The following is an 18,008-nucleotide window of genomic DNA, read 5'->3' as shown; positions in this document are numbered from 1 at the left end:
CATGACAAATTCTTTTAAATGTAAAACTAAATGGTTTCTTAGTATATAGTTAGTGTTAAAATGCATTTTGTTTGATTCAAGGTAAAATTGGGTCCATATATTGCAGTGAATTGAAGTTAGTTGATAAGTCTTCTTTTAATGCAGGGATTCTTCCTGCTTTATTTGTTAAGATTCATTTTATTCATATTGAGGACATACTCCTAAGTGAAATAAATAAGTCACACATGTAAATACCGAATAGTTTCCCTGGTATAAACTATAATAGTACATAAGATCCTAAAGATATTATGGACAATATGAAATAGGAAGAAAGGGGCTAAAGGTGTAGAGAAAGTGGGAAGGGTAGGGAAAAGGTAATAAGGGAAAAGAAAAAATATGAGAAAATGAAGAAATGGAAATAAAATGTTTGTAAAGGGGGAGGGAAGAGGGGTGAAGGGAGGGCAGGGACAAGGGGAAAAATGAGAACCAAGACCTGTCATGTAAAGTTACAAGATCCCAATAATGAATGTAACTGTACTGTGTACCTAAAATGTACCAATAAACTCAATGAGGAAAAAAAAAAAGATTCACTTTATTAAGAGTATCATATGTTCTAGATTCTTCACATTATATCCATTAGTGTTATTAAGCTGGTTCTTATATCCTTTAAGTACTTAAATTTAGATATAGTCATACTTATTCCATAAAGGCATAAAGACTTCTGTCAGATGACTCTTACTATCTGCTGGGCTCTTTTAGTAATTTTAGAAACCATTAATAATCCATTAAGTGATTATGAGTAATGTTGATATTCAGATTATGGTTTTCATTTGTAGAGAAACTCCACCGTGTCTACTGTTTGGTTGCATCTAAGTACAGTGTATGTGGAAGAATATGGAAGGGAAAGTAAATGCTTAACATAGCTCTTTCATATGTTTGAAACTAGTGAGATGAGTCACATTTAACAAATGGGAGCCTGGGACTCCCTTTGACCTTGGCCCTGTCCTTCATATACTTAGGTGATCATGCCTGTCTCCTTTGTTAGACGCTTGAATCCTTAAATACAGGAATGTTTCTATTGCTTGTTATTTATCCCAAGGGTAGACTCACAGTTGCTCAGTATTTGTTGAAAAGTAGCAGGACATTAGCACTGTATGTAGTGAAGGTCTGTTACATTAAAGAGGACTTCTTAAGTCTCTGTGTATTCGGAATTTGGAGCAGAGAGTACAACTTGCAGGAAGCAGATTTTTCTCTCAACTTCATAAGAATTAAATAATTTTGCTCATTCTAGAGGAGTTTGAATTCCACTAAAGTCTTTGGGGGATTACTTTGTCCGAGGCTGTGAGAATACAAAGACAGACAATTCAGGGTTGTTTTGTCCACTTTGGAACCTAAATTCTCAGAGGTTACTTCAGATTCAAGGTAGCAAGACTCCAAAATCCTTTGTCGACAGATTTTATTTTGCAAAGCTGGTTGACTTACAATTGTTGAAGTGTGTATAATTTTACTTTCTGTCATGAACATTATTCATGTTCAAAACATGATTCAAAATTCTCATTTTTATATTTTGAAGTATTTTGATTCTGTATGTTTGATAAAATATGTTGAATTGTGTTTTAATACCAATTATTTTCATAGATAATAATTGTTGATTGAAAATGCACTTTTCTCACTGTGTTAAATCCTTAGACTTTATATTTAGCTCTGAGACTCCTGCTTCAGAAGGTCCTCTTAGATAATTGGTTCTTGGGATTCTTTTCACCATGCTTAGCCATTCAAGCACTTAGAGGCCGCTGTAGCCATGGTCCCTGGGGGGTCTAGTTGCTGCTTCTACTGACAATGCAGATCTTGTCATTGTGCTGCCAAGAACCAGTGCTGGTTCTCCTGGAAAGCAGAATGCAAGAGTTGTGGGGACAAAGAGGCTACCACCCAGATTTCTGAGGAAGGCCTAGGAGGCCAGGCTATAACTCACAAGTGGACAGTGCTGTGGGAATGAAGCCATAGGTGCTGTGAAAATCTCAGAGTGTCAGAGATGCCAGAAATTAGAACACCAGCTGAGGAAACCTGCAGGCTGTGAGTGAAGCTGGCCCAAGACAGAGGCCTAATGAGCTATAGGTGGCAAGGCTATAGGAGTTGGACCAACCATGCCCGTTAGTAGTGACATTTTACCACTATCTACCCTGTATAGTGGATGTGGAGCTAGGGGATTTAGTGTTTTTCCTGATGGTTTTCAGTCTTATTTTGGTTTCATTCTTTTTAATCTTCTTATTCTTTCCTTTTGAATGAGTATGGGACTGTTTACCCTGTTTCTTTATACCTTGAGATTATATAACTTGTTTTTTATTTTTACAGAGGTTCACAGCTAAGAGTTTGCCTTGATTCCCTGAAGAGACTTAGATTTGGACTTTTGGAAATGCTGAACTGTTGAGACATAGAGAAGGGATTATTTGGTATCTGGGTATATGCAGAATGTTAGGTGGAATTATGGACTTGTTATTATCCTTAGTGGAGATTAAGTATGGTTTAAGATATGTTTGTGTGTGAAGTTAACAAGGGATGCATTGTGACTTAATTGTGGTATGTCAACTTTACTGAATTATGAAAGGCCTAGCAAGCCGGGCATGGTGGCTCACGCCTATAATCCCAGCATTTAGGAGGCTGAGGCAGGAGGATCGCTGTGAGTTTGAGACCAGCCTGGGCTGCATAGTGAGTTTCAGGTCAGTCTCAACTACATAGTGAGACCCTGTCACCAAAAAAAAAAAAAAAAAAGTGCCTAGCAAATTAGTAGAGCAAGCTCCTGGGTGTCTTTGAGTGGGTGATGGAGGCATGGCCTTGGGAACTACATATGGTTCCTTGTCCTTTCTTCTCTGGCACTTTTCCCCGGCTCTGCTTCCCCGCCACTGTGAACTAACTAAGCAGCTTTGTTCCATCGTGCCCTTCTACATGATGTTCCTAACCATTAACTGAATTCCTCAAAACTGTGAGTCAAATTAAACTTCTCCTTTAACTTGTGAATCTTGGATTTTTGTGTCTTAGTGACTGGAAAGCTGACTAATAAATAGTATTGAGATGACTTCTCATTCACACCAGTCTAAAACTATTTCAGATGACGGTAACAAAACCATGAATATTTAGGTAGGCTTTTTGCTTTTGAAACATGTGTCTAATACAAAATACTAGTTTTCTTAGTTATTTATTTAATAAATAAATCGCAATGTGGTTTTTCAAATATTTTAACAAATTTGCCAAAAAAGTTTATAAACAATCCAAAATATTGCCCCTGCCATTCTATAGATTGTTATTACCGCTCCCTTGGTGGTATCCACATTCCCTTATATTACCTCTATAGCAATATAGCAAGGAAACAAAGCATGTTTTGCCTGCACTTGGTATTATTTTCCTTGGCAGCTTTTCTCAAGACAGAATCATAATGGATGAGAGAGTTGGAATATATTAGATTTCCTAGAGTATATTAAATTTTCTTTAGGTATATTGCTTTAATATCCTTTATATCCTCTAGACATAATTTCTTCTAGGTGTTTGCTCATGGACATTATTGTCAAAGATGACCTAGATAGTATTTGTAATTTTGTTTCATTTTACTAGGTTAGCCTATTAATTTGAGGTAACTAACGGAATATAAAGCCTTTAGGCTTTCCTTTGAGAAATATTATCTGTAAGGACATTCTCTTTGAGCATGATAATTTTGAACGCCAGGCAATGTGAGTTTTCCTTTATAGTTTTTGCAAACTTCTGAATGAAGGATAAATGAAAGGATGATAAAATGAACAGTTTACTTTCTTTAATCAGAGCTTCTACACTTTATCTCTACATTGTGTATCTACAAATTTAGAACACATGGGATGAAGGGAGGGCAGGGGTATGGGGAAAAAGTAAGAGCCAAGACATATCATGTAAAGGTACAAGATCCCAATGATAAATGTAACTAACTGTATTGTTTGCTTTAAATGTACCAATACATTTAATGGAGGTAAAAAACAAATGTAGAGCACACAAAGTTGTGGTCATAGTTTCTGAGGTTGGCAGAGGGTTAGATTTGCATTTAGAACTAGTGGGAAAGCTGGATCCCACTTGGGCATGGCTCTGTCAGTGTTCCCCTGTCTCTGTGTCTCTGTGTGTGGAGTTGTTTCCCTGGTGCTTGAAGCTCTGCCCTGTGTTCCCTGGAGTTGTGTCTCATATGATGGGCATACTGAAGCAACTGGGCACCTTTCCTTGGGCCTGAAGTGAGCTTCGCAGTGAGGCCCATGTGGGAATAGCATTTGCTGGCAGGATAGAACAGTGGAGAATCTCTGAAATAACATGGCTTTGTGTACCTTAAAACAGCGGAAGGCATGTTTGGCAATATCTCCAATGGAACATGCAGTGGTAATATAAATACAGTTTCAAGCATGCTTTTCAGTGTGTTATTTACCTGAGTTAATGTCTCCACTGGCAATCAAACCTTGATTGCTTTCTGTTCATTAGCTTTTGATTTAATTAATAAGACTTGTTAAAGAGGAATCTTCAGTGTTTTTCTGTAAACAGCTCTAATTTATTGATTCGATTTGAATTTTGTAATTATTTTAAGTTATTTAAATAACATGTTTTGAGCCTTCATAAAATATCTTAAATCTAAGGGGAAAAAATGAGAACCAAGACCTGTCATGTAAAGGTACAAGATCCCAATAATGAATGTAACTGTACTGTGTACCTAAAATGTACCAATAAACTCAATGAAAAAAAAAACAACCTTAAATCTATAAGATAATTATAAAATGCTGATTATGATTTTTATAGAGTAACAAATATTTCCTTGGATATCTTTAAGAACTGAATTTTATATGTAATATAAGTAGAACATTAGGAAATGAGTAATGTTATTTTTTTTCCAAAGGTGAAGCCAATTGCTTAATGTTTTTACTAGGCTTTAAGACTGAGGGCCTCAGCAGGTGGTAAGTATCCAGACATGTAGAGAAAAACTAATTAAGAGAGGGGAAATTCACAGTGACTCTCAGGTTAAAGAGCAATTTGATGATCAATATGACTCTTAATGGGAAACCAATGAAGCAGTTGGAGAGAGGGAGATACTGATTAGTGGTCTCTGCTCAGATTATTAAAGGATTGTGATTGTTGCAAAACATTTCTGTTGGATGTGTAAAGGTTAATTAACAACCCATTCTACAAATTCTAAAACTTCAAGGAAATGGAAACTTGTCTGTATTCACATGCAATAAAAACTACAGAAATTTTAATCTGAAAAAAAATGAAAGATGTTTAGAGCGTTATGAAATTTTGGCACTTGTAATTTGTTTTGGAAATAATTTTTATACTTTATTCTGGATTTATTTTGCATGTATGTGGAGAAAAATGTTGGTGTGTTAATGATATTCATTTGTTAAAGCATACTCTGAACTTGGAACGTTCTCGATATAGGGTATATAACAGTTAACAAAGCAGTACCTCCTTTACTTCTGGAACTTAATGTTTTAGTTTCATATGGTGTGATAAATAAAATGTCAGTGGCATCAAATACTGCAATTACCACAACCTATAAAAACATCTAGTACTTGGAGGTTTATTTTAATGGTGCATTCAGAATTAGAATTCTACCTATCTGGGTCCTGTTCTTTTATGCAGTTATAGAAAGTAAGTGTGAAAAAGTTTTCACCACAGAAACAGTGCAGATTAGTCTGTGAGAGGTACTTAAAGGGGTGCTGTGATTAATAACTTGCCCTCAAAGCATGCTAACCCAGTGAATGGCTGGGCTCCTTTCACTGTGGTATAGGCCAGTCATGTTTTTTGGCCAAAAATGTCCCCGTATCCCCACCTTTGCACAAAAAAGCTGGGGCTTCTCAAGGGAAATGGAGAGCTTTGTGGGAAAAAGTGTGTGTCTAAGTCTGTATGTGTTTGTGTGTGGGTGTGTGTGTGTGTTTTATGGAAGAGGGGAAAATATCTGTAAATGAGGGGAAAATTCCAAGCTGTTCTTGGAATCAGTTGCTGCCTCTTCAGGGAGCCAGGGATGAGCTCAACTGGGCTGAGAAAAATCTGTGCAGATGTCAGCACTGACTGTATTGCGGCCTCAAGCCCTGCCAGAGGCTTCCTCCTTCTGAAAGGACAAAGCAAAGAGCACAGGGTGCAGGCTCCAGCTGAACCAACATCACAGTGAAGTCTGCTGGCACCCGGTACCTTTAGCACAGACTGGACTAGCGAATCCAGCACTGTTCAGGAGAGCGAGTGCAGGGCAGAAGAGCAGCAGGCCTGTCCTCCTGGCTGACACAGGAGGAGAAAGCAGCACAGCTTCAGCCTCAAGGAGACAGCACATTGCATTCTGTAACCACGTCTTTGTCGCCTTCCTGTAGCCAGTAATAATGGATTCAAAAATTAGTTCAACGGAAAATGCGGCTGGAATTGGTGGACTGTGATAAATTCCTCGGCTCTTCAGTTTTTGTGGTGGCTTTTGAGCAAAAATGGATCAATTAGGGGTAGTTTTTAAAAAACATTCAAATTCTTTATTTCAGAAGACTGAGGCACTGGGTTCTCTGGGCCATATGAGCTCTCCTTTGTAGTTCTTTAACCTCTGAAGATCTTGCTTTGGTAGCAATTTAATTTACAACAGGAGGGCTGGAGGTATAGCCCAGGGTAGAGTGCTCAGTATGGGTGAGGGACCTGGGTAATCACCACCATGAAAATAAACTATTAAATTGCAACCAGAAACTGTTTTTGACTTATCAGCTTGGCAAAATCAAACATTGACTGAACATTAATAATATCCATCAAAATTACAGATGCATAATTTCTTGACTTTGCAGTTCTGCTTTTAGGAAGCTACCATACAGACATTTTATATGCATAAAATTACACATACAAGGGTATTCATTGCATCCCTATAGTAGTAAAAAATGGAGACTAAGCTAAACGTCTGTCAGAAGAGGAGTAGGATTAAGTGTGCCACATGAATTCAAGGGTGTTGTGGCCTTTCAAAAGTGAGAGGCAGTTTTCTGTGAATTCCTAAGGAGGGCACTAAAATGTGTTAAGTGACAAAAACAATACACAGTGCGTTCTATAATACATACTTATTATATGCTATCATTTGTGTATGCGTGTATGCATTGTGTGGAGCATATTATGCATGTGTGTGTATGCATTTCTGTGATAGGTACATATTTGAAAGTCTGTAGATCTGGAAGTGTATAAACAATGGTTAAGTGATGACCTCAGGGAACAGGAGTTGAGCGGCTGACTGAGGGTGTGGAAGGGAGATTTACCTTTTCACCAAATAACTTCTTGCACTTTTTGTATTTTTTATATGTGCTTTTAACAAAAGCTTTTAATTAACAAAAACAACAACAAAGTAGGCCTAGTGCAAGTGGAAAGTAGAATAGTCAAGGGGAAGGCTGATGTAGATAGTCATGTCTTTGATAGCTGATAGAATCCACTAGCTAAAAAGTTACCTCCGTGGTGAAATCTTGCTTTTAATTAGAGCTGACTCACATTTTTGATGTATCTGGAAGAACCATCTGCTTTGGTTAGGTCTGTGTAGTCTTGCAATAACTTTGTTTATGGTACAGTATAAAACACAACCAGGTCCCCTATAATTTCAGGGAAAATTCTACAAATTTCACTTTACAAAAAAAGTAGGAAAAATGTGGGAATGAATTGGAGAGAGACAGAGAAGGCAGGGGTGGGGAGTGCATGCAAGCAGATCAGCCAGAGCATGAGTGCTAAGTGTCAACTTTTTGTCCTTGGGGACTGAGTGACTTCATGTGAAGAATTACAATGAAGACATTTCAGCAAAAGAAAGGAGGCACTGTGAGAAACAAAGGAAAGAATTATTTTGACTCTTTGATTTTAGTTAATCTGAGAATAATTGTCAGATGTAATTTTGTTCAATACTAGTTTCATTTTGGAAGGAACAGAGTGAATCACAGAAAACCTCATTTAAATCTTGGCCTGTATAAATGTGAATATTTAAAATGTGGAGACAGGGTAGAGGGGGTGAAGGGAGGCCAGGGGAATGGGGAAAATATAACAATCAAGATATGTTGTGTAAAGGTGCAAGATCTCAGTGATGAATGTAACTGCACTGTGTATCTAAAAAGTACCAATAAAGAAAAAAATTTTTTAATTGTGGACATTTATGATGATATAGAATTCCCACCCTTACTGAAATCAGTCTTGGTGTGCTGATATAATTGGGTCACTATCATTTCCAGTGCAAAGTTACATAAAATAAAAATTCTAAGAAAGACAGTTAGGTCCATCATAGGTGCATGTTTTTGAGGATTCTCTTTCAGCTTCTCTTTTGTTTTCCGCAGAGTGAATGGGAAGTTGGTTGCCTTGAAAGTGATAAGGCTTCAGGAAGAAGAGGGTACGCCTTTCACAGCCATCAGGGAAGGTAGGCACCTTCCCTTGTTATCTTTACTTTTTTGTTCCTGTGATGCTCGTAGTTGTGTAAGTAACATCTCTGCATGTGCGAGTGTTAATATCAATTGTTTTATCTCCCATTGGAGCATGTAAGTTGAAATGAACAAATCAGGACCTTTTGCAATCCTATCAGGCCATGTTAAATAAGAAAAGACCATCCTGCTGTACGTTTTGGGAAAAATGCAGTACATTGATGGCAAGGTATCTAGGTCATCGAGGAGTTTGAAACATCTGAATATGTGTGAGGAGCTTCTAACATGTTACTAGTGTAATGTTATATTCCTAGTTTTTACGGGAAATGCTTAAAAATGAGGTGGGTCATGCGATCTTCTTAAGTCATTTGCATTTCTTCTTTCTTGATTTCTTTGTTCCTGTCATTTACTGTACTTTCTTTTGGCTTTCTTATTAATATATCATCTTTATGTATTTGGTTCATTTATGTTGTAATATTTTCCCTACTGTGGCATTTTACTAAAAGCTTTCATGATGTAGTTATTGTATATAAAATTTAAATTTTGTGAAATAAATTATCTTCTCTTTTGCTTTATGAATTTCTGCATAGAAAAGTTTCTCTCTTTGAAGAAAAAGAAAATGTCTTCTCTCATTGGTGGGAACTTTTCAGCTCAGTGTCATAGCTCCTACTTATTAGTAGTAGCTTTACCTGTACTACATTTTAAAAGTATAAATTACCTCAACCTAAGATCTGAGTTTATTTTTACATCGAAGGGATCACATCTACTGTTTCTCCTGATCCAAATAAAATAAATATCAGTGATTTACCAAAATAGCCTTAGCAAGGTGTTGATGACTAAATGTGCTCTCACGGTGGTCTGATCGGTTTCCCACCACCAACCTGATTTACTCCGGTGATCTGAGAGACATCATTCTGTTTCCACTTTCTGGTGTCTTATTCTCCAACACATGTCATTTTAGCTCGGTATCTTTCATTCCTGTTTAACTGTTTTCAGCTTCATCAGTCATCTCCTTTTCACCAAGTCAAAAATAGGCCCCTCTCTGTTCTGCTCTGTCCAAGCTTTCAGCAGACAGCACCTGGCTAAGACTTTGTCCTCTGGACATCAGATTTTTCAAGTTGGTAAGGTTTCCTGTTTATCTCGGGATGGCTCTTTCTCTAAATTTTCGAGTGTTTCAGGACAGGAAAGCGCCTTCTTTCCTCTGCTGACGTTCTTTTTTAGATTGATTTTATTCTTTTCATGAGATTACATGGCAGATGCGAGCTGCAAACATGCTTCTCCGTAGATGAGTGCTCGCCTCCACTCCTTTGTGTGTACCTCCTGCCTGTGTATCGTCGCCTCTTGAATCTAGTACGCGTGAAAGAATGACACATCGTACCAAGTGCAGCTCAGCGTGGGAATGCAAGGCTAGTTTAGTCCTTCCAAAATCAATTACTGTGTGACGTTTACCTCAGACTCCATTCGGACAGAACTATGGTCCCTGCACCGTACCCCAGAGGACTTCTTCCTGCATTAGGGAGAACATCCAGTGCCCCTTTCTCACATGTAGATCTTGAGCAAGTTCTCCTGGCTATGCCTCCACACGATACCTCAAAGCTGTCCTCAGGTGGCGCCAGTCTCCCCTCACCCTCTGCCTCAATCCAGGTGATCCTCACTTCCTCCTTGGACTCCAGCCACAGCTTCTCTTTTGCCCTCATTTCTGCCCTTGCACTCTGACGGTCTCTACTCTGGAGCTAGTATTATCTTCTTTAAAAACCTAACGCATATTATATCAGTCCCTTTAAAACTGTTTTAAATATTGCACGCCTGGTTTTTCTTCAGCCACGCCGCAGGGTCTCCTGTCGCAGAGATTTCACACATGTTCTTCCCCCTGGATACAATGTGCTTCCTTGACTCTTTTTATATTCCTGGTGTCAATTCAAATATCCTCTTTTCAGAGAGGTTTCCTTTGGCCCTCCTGTCTAAAATAGCAGTTAACCATTATATTACTTGTCTCTACTCGTTATACTATCACTTTATTTTTTTTTCCAGCTTTAATTGATTTTATTGGTACATTTTAGGGATACAGTACAGCTACATTCATTGTTGGGATCTTGTACCTCCACATGACAAGTCTTGATTCTCATTTTTTCCCCTTACCCCTGCCTTCCCTTCACTTTATTTATTTGCTTTATGGTTCTTGTTGGAATTTGACATAGTTTACACCTCTTCCTTTTCAAAAATAAGCTCAGTGAGATCCAGTATCTTATCTGGTTGTTCATGCTTATACCCTCATTGTCCAGTATGGTAATCACTCTATAATAACCATTGAGTGAATTACAGAAATCATTGACCTGGAGTCTATAAATGTGATGGAGTATTAGATACATTCTCAGCTCTCAAGGAATCTGCCTTCAGGTGGCAGATGAAAGCTTTATATAATAAATTGAGCCGTAATATATAGTGACATATCAGTGCCAAATCATGTCTGAAGTACTGTAAATTCTAAGGAAACTCCTTCATTGGTGAAGGGAGCTAAGGTATCAGCTCGATAAGCAGTGAAGAGAAGATGGGGAATTTGCATTCCAGACACGTAAAGAAAAGGAGCAGAGATCAGAAAGTACAGCGTCTGTGCCTTGAGCGGTGAATAGGAATGGATTAGATCAGGATTCTCCCATTACTGGTGGTACCAGGGTGGGATTGATTATTGGTAGAAGGTAGTTTTGTCATCAGAGTAATTGGAGAGTGCAACTGAAATTTAGTGGGTGGGAGCTGGACATCTGCAGTATTTACAAGACCCTGTAATGACACAGAGTGCTATTTTCTGTGGCTTGTTGCCTGCTTTTGTAAGTAACATTCTGTCTGAACACAGCCAATTCCATTTATTTATGTATTGCCTGAGGTTACTTCATTGGCCTGTGGACTTGTGGCGGGCTGTAAGTTCCCTAAACAGATAAAGTATGAATTATCTGATCCTTTGAAGGAAAAAAAATGTTGTTTCCTACTTTAATACAGTGAACAATTGTCTCATGTTTTACAAAGCTTTCAAATAAACTACTAGGCATTCATGGAAATTAAAAACCTGTTTCTATTTCTCTGAGTTTATAACCCTTGTTTCACATGTACTAAAAAATTATACTATGCACAGGTTTAATACAAATTTCCCAGAAACACATGTATAATATAAATCAAAGGAAAATCGAATTGTGTTTCACTGAGAACTTTACTATAATTTGTTCATATTTTGTAAAATCATATAACTAACGGTGATACTGGTTATGGTGTTGAAGTCACTAATGTGATACTCCTGGATCAGTCTGCATTTATAGTGGTTGTATTTATGCTGCTTCTCCATGTAGATATGACCACCTCTCTCCAATATGTTTTCCAATATAGTTGTCCCTACTTTTATATTTAAAGAGATTGTTGTATTATAAATTACTTTGTTTCTCTTTACTATTGCAGTTACATGCAGATCAATACATTGAAATTGTATATACAAGTATATGAAATTATGTGTGTGCACTTATATCTAAGAATTTCATTTCACTGTAGTAAAGCCAAAGTTTCATTGCACATTGAACACCTGTGTATAGATCTATTTTAGGTCAATGTAGATACATATTAATATGTTTGAAATTATATGTAAATATTTGAAATTACGAGTGTACATACATCTTATTACATATAAATTTTATTTTGTAGTAGTAAAGGCAAATAAAAGTACTATACTTTTGTATAAAGAGAGTGCTCAACTGGATGGGATTGAAGACCTTTGACTGAGATGGGGCAGTGGTTTCCTACTGATCTGTGAAAGAAGATAAGAGTGACAATAGGCCTGCACTAGATTCTAGTAGACTCTGAGTATGAGACGGTATGAGAGGGGCAAGACACACGGCCAGGGAGGCAACAAGGAAAATCAAACTGGCTATCAGACTGTGCTCCCTAGGACGTGAGGTGTACACTAGTATTACCAAAGCTAAACTTGCTGTTGGTGCAGGTCTGGGTTCAAAGTTAAGAGTGGGTTCATAGTGCTTTTGCAGGACTGTTGTGACAAATGGGTCCATTTGGATAAAGCAGGTAGGGTCAGGCTCTTCACACTGTCTGGCATGAGACAAGGATCTAGCACCTAGAAAGGTAGGTTCATGGCAACATGGGAGAGCTGAGAATACAGTAATCCTTGGCACACTGTGGGGTGGTTTTGTCTGGCAAGGTGATTTTATTCTAAGCCTTGAGACGAGCCAAGGTACTGTAACAAAGAACCACAAACTGTGCTGACAGTTATTGTCCCACAGTTCTAGAAACTAATGAGTCCAAGGCTGAGGTGTCATGACCACTGTCCTGTGAGGCCTGCAAAGGAAGACTTTGTTGCAGGCTTTTCTCTTTGGCCTGTAGGTGGATGTCTTCTCCCTCTGTCCTCACAAAGTCTTCGTTCTGTCCAGTCTTCTTTTTATAATTATGCCTCCTGTTGGATTGGGACCAACCCTTGAGGTCTCATTTTAATTTAATTACTTTGTAATGATTTTGTCTCCACTGTCTCTATACAGTCAGCTCCTGAAGTACTGGGGCTTAAACATATGAGTTTATAGGAGACATAGTTCAGCTAATACATAACTTTATAGCTTTGGGCCCCAGTAACCCTACCTTCAGAAAACAGGAGTTGGATTGTGTCATCTCCTAGGAACTCTCTACTTTGGCATTGTGATTTTGATTTCTCAAGGAGTCTTTGGAGAATTTTGAATAATCTGAAGACAGACTAGAAGAAGTATTGAAGGAGCAGTCACACAATGGCTTGTGTTTTCTTTTGAAAAAATATTTTTGAGATTTTTCCTAATAAAGTCACATTTTAATTGATTTCTGCTAGAGGTAAAATGACTTTAATGGTAGGAGGAGGAGCTCTGGATCAGTTTTGCCTATTTGTTCTCCCCTTTGCTGTCGTATTCCTGTCTTTCAGAGTCTTATTTTTCTGACATTTACATGCAACAGCAAAAGCTTTTACTGTTGCTGAGCCTTTCTGTCTTTTCCTATCACTGCTTTTAGAAGTTCAGGTGCAATAATTCCTGTGTATGTTTAGTGGTAGAACCTGAACTATTAAGGATGATGGGAGACGTGGAGCATGTCTGTTCTTGAAGTGTTGAGGGAGCATGGTGGCTTGTTCAGTGGATAGGGAGCTCTTGAATTTTGACCACTTGAATCTTTTCTGCTGTTCTGGTTGGTTCTTCATTCACAAAATGTCAAGAACAAGAAGATTTCAAAATCGGAAAGCATCACGTTCAGTAGTTTGCAAGTGATTGCTCTCCACTTACAGGCTTACCTAGGAATTTAGATTTTAACATATAATTTTATCTGAAGTGGAGATACTTGCGAGCTAGTATTTATGTCCAGAGATGGAATTTGAATCTTATCTTGTGAAAATAGACTACATAATGGCTTATTTCAGTTTTAGGTGCTTTGAAACTCACTTTGTCATTGATAACAGCTTAGAGAAATTAAGAAGCAGTGACAAGGGCCAGATTTTCTATTTTAAATTAGACAGTGTGATAGTATCTTGATTTGTGATGGTACTAATTACAGGTGTAGAAGGTACAAGGAAGGTTTGAAAGAAGGTGAATAAAATGTCTTAGGATATCCTATCTGGAAAACAACCTCAGAGTGTATATGCTCTTGCTGTATGATATCGTATCCTAGTTATATAAGAAAAACTATTTTTCTTTAAAGATTTTCCCAGACCAGCAAGTTGAGGAAACTACTTGTCTGCTTTCATGTATTCTTGATTATATAATGTTATTTTGTAGGCAAGGATTATTATTAAAGAGAAATTTAAATAATCTGATCAAGAACAACTTTAAACTAGTAACAATGTAATGAACAGCACTTAGTGTATGCCTCCATTCTTCATACAGTCAAAGCCTAGTCTCACTTAATTCTCACAAAGCTTGCTAACTTATTTACTGCCATTTTTCCATTTTAAAGTGAAGAAAGTTAGGCATGGACTGGTTCAGTTACTCAGGAAAGGTCCCCATATTTTGTGATAGAGCTAAAAATTACACCTGAGAAGTTATTTTACAGGGTCTGTACTTTTACATTATGCTATGGTAGATTTTAAACAGAAACAATTGAAATTGTGCTGCTTCTATTTCATGCCGAGGTATAAACATTATATCAAGGTAAGCAAGGGTTTTGAGAAAAAACATTTTTAAAAATTTATTTGTAAACGTGCTAGCATTTATTCAAAAAATATGGGAGACTGGTGGTGTTCATGTGGGACAATAAAGGGTCAAAGTGAGAAAAGTGACAAATGGGTTAAAAAATGTGACTGAAGGAAAGTAAAAATGTGTACAGAAAAAAAGGAGCCTCTACTGGTCAACTCTATAATAATGGAGCTTTTCATTTGGTGTAGTCTTTTTAATATGTGTCTGAATAACCCCATACCTTTTACCTGCCTTTTCTCCCTACCCCTCCACCCTTTCTGTATGTTATCATTATCCTACTATTGGATTTATATGGATGTACAGATTTGTAATAAAATTTGTGGTACTCAAGAAGACAGAGATGAATAGACATTGAGGAAAACTAAGGAAAACAGGCAGTGTCTTTTACTTTAGATATTTGGAGATATTTAACCTGCTTATACGATCAATATTTTGATTTTCTAGTTGTTCATTTTGAATAAGTGTAATTGCAATACTATATTCTAGTATGAATGATGAAAGTAAATTCATTATGCAAATTGATTTTTATAAACTTGAAGTAATGAAATAGAAAATGATGCTTTTACTGAGCTACTACAAATTGTAGTGTGTGACTACTTTATTTGATTTTCTTCATAACGTTGTATCTTACATTGAAATCTCTGTATTTTTGTGGTTTTTATTAACATACCACGTCCTCATGACTGTCTGCTATAAATGCTTGTAGAAATTGAATGTTAGGGTTAATAGCTAATTGAGTTATAGTCAGTTGGTAATCAATCTAAGCTTTGTTTTTGGGTTGTTTTATTATTTTTCTGGGGCTGGTGTGGTAATTCACTATAAAGTTGGTTTATTCTCTTACAGTACTGGAGGCAAAAAGCCAAAAATGAAGGCCTTGGCCCGCCTGTAAAGGCTATAGGAAAGAAATCACTGCTCGAGTGTTCCCAGATTCCTGGGACCCCTGGCAATGTTTAGTTTATAGTTGCAGCACTCCACCTTTTGCCTTCTTGTTCACGTGGTCTTCTCTGTGTGTCACTGTGTGTCTTATCCTTGTCTTACGAGGACATGAGTCTGGGTTTGATACTATTGTAATCTAGTATGGCTTTATCTTAACTCAGCTAATTACATTAGTGAAGACTCTTTGCAAATAAGGTAACATTCTGAAGTCCCAGATGAATGTGTATTTTTTGCAAGATAGTATTCAACCTACTACAGGTATTATTTTTCTCAATTTCTCAAAGATTTTGGAAGTCGTAATGGACTGAGATCACTTTCAAAAGCTTGAAAGGGGAACATACCCTATTGTGGTTTGATGGCACTTGTCATTGCTATGCAGTCTAAGAAATATGTAGCTTCATCATCTTTGGTTATAATCTAAATCTTCTTGTTAAGACACATCTTACTTCTGTCACCTTCGTAGTGGAGAGAGCAGTTGGCCAAGGGAACCCAGGCCTTCCATTCCCTCCTTTTTCTCTAACCCGAAGATTGCTGTGCTTAGGCCTTAGAAGTTAAATCGAGAGAATTGGCACAGACAGGGGAAGGGCTCTGTTTCTCTGTTACAGGATTAGAAGGTAGTGCTAGGGAGGCAGACAGAGGACAACTGTTTGTTTCCCTGTTTGTGTTTCATGAATATTGGTGTTTGAATTGTTTATCATCTTGTAATGACTTCTAAATTAACAAGAATATTATAGACAGCATTTTAAATTATCATTAACTCAAGGTCAATGCAGCATTGAATCCTACAAAGTGAGTGAAGTTAAAAATGGGTGTCTCTCATGGTTTGTAATCATTAAGGAAACAATTCCGTGCTTACCTCATTTCTGATGAATTCACGTGTTTCACTGTTGGGTTTTTTAAAATACGCTAGTTGCACCACGATAGTATAAAGGTTATTAATGCTGTATGAGCTAATCTGGAAACTAAGTCAGACTGATTACCTCAGTCAGAGGTTTCTCAGTGGCCATACAAGTGGGCCTTATTCTGCATGCTCAGCTCTTCCGGTGGATTTCAGTGAGTATTGATTAGTGATAAGCAAGAGGCAGTTCAGTCTAATGGCTAGGTATTTGGTCTCTCAAGCCCAGCTACCTGGATTCAAATGATTTTGAGCAAGTCTTAAATGTTCTGTACCTCAGTTTCCTCTTGTGTAAGAGGATAGAATGCTACTAACCTCATAAAATTGTTGAGATATTACGGCAATGAAAAGTGAACAGGAATAAAGTAAGCGTCTTACTCCCTTTCCTCCTCACTGAGACACAATCTCTCAGGGCTCATATTTTAAAGAAAGAGAGGTTTATTTTTCACTCACTGTTATAGTCTGGTCAGCTGGTTTTAAGGCACAGTGGTGTGATAGTAAACCATGCTGGAAGAAAAGCTACTCACCTCATGGCAGCCAGGAACCAGAGTCAAGGGAGAACCCATGCCTGCTGTGACCCACCTCCTCTAACGAGACCCCACCTTCTAACAGCAAATAAATTACATTGCCCCTATAACTCAGTCAACTTCCAAGAGCCCCACCTCTGAGCATGTCAGGCTCGGGACATGTAGAAGTAGAAGCGATCAAGGAAGAATGGAAATCTCTGGGAAATTAAATGTATTAACAACTAAAAATTCCAAGGGCAGTTTGCATGATGAATTTAAGGAGCTCTCCCATAAGAAGGCCAACAGTTAAGGCCTCATATTGTTGTGAATAAATGATACAGCTCTTTCCATTTTCTTCTGTTCTGTTCTTTCCCTCTCCCTCCCTCTCTCTCCCCTTGTCAATTTTGGTCTCTATCTCATTGAAAACATCCTTCAGGTACTGGAGATTTTGACGGTCACCTCGTGTGTAAGAGTCAGGCACTACTATGCTGAGTGGAAGGTCTAGGAGCCTGCATAGGGAGTTTTGGTTGATGAGCTTCACGGTAGTGTGAGGAGAATGAACTAACCAGTGTTTTCCTGCAGCCCCTCACTTGTCAGTAAATGGGGATCTTTTCTTGGGAGGAGGCACCAGTTTACACAGGGAAGGATTATTTAACCTCCTGCCTAGAGGATTTACGTTTGCTGTCCGCATGTAGAAATTGAGTAAGAGACAGAAGTTGCAGGAAATTCTCACCTTAGGTTACGTTTCATCCACGCATTAGGTTCAGATCATGCAGAAAGTGTAGAGGGACCAAGTGGTACTGAAATACTTAAGGCTTGTATACAGCAGGAGACGAATGTATAGGCCTGACTGAAGGAGGACACGTTAGACACATGTCTACTCAGACTACATATGGTGCTCAATGGAGATGGATGTGTCATGAATGGCATCCAAGATCTTGGCTTGGGAAATTGGGTGGAGAGTGGAGCCACTGATAAGAAAGTGATTGTGTTAGGGGAGGGACTACGGGGAAGATACAGTTCTGTTTCAGGTGTGTCGCATTGGCAATCTGGCACTTGTATGACCTTTGTTTACATGTTGGTAAAATTTAGATAATAGATTAAG

The 18,008-nt window shown here is 38.0% G+C and overlaps 1 protein-coding gene across 4 annotated transcripts in view; it reads left to right on the top strand.

Annotated features, from left to right (window-relative positions):
- The window catches only part of Cdk14 (cyclin dependent kinase 14), a 556,731-nt gene that overhangs the window by 161,727 nt on the left and 376,996 nt on the right, over positions 1–18,008 (top strand). For all 4 annotated transcript variants that reach the window (XM_010609534.1, XM_033758509.1, XM_033758507.1 and 1 more), the window contains exon 4: positions 8,295–8,374. In XM_010609534.1, coding sequence (XP_010607836.1) covers positions 8,295–8,374 — 80 coding nt within the window. The remainder of the gene's footprint in view (positions 1–8,294; positions 8,375–18,008) is intronic.

The sequence above is a fragment of the Fukomys damarensis genome, unplaced genomic scaffold (assembly GCF_012274545.1).
Source record: "Fukomys damarensis isolate Sample0158 unplaced genomic scaffold, DMR_v1.0_HiC HiC_scaffold_4, whole genome shotgun sequence".
NCBI lineage: Eukaryota > Metazoa > Chordata > Mammalia > Rodentia > Bathyergidae > Fukomys > Fukomys damarensis.
This window is presented reverse-complemented; position numbering and strand designations above follow the sequence as displayed.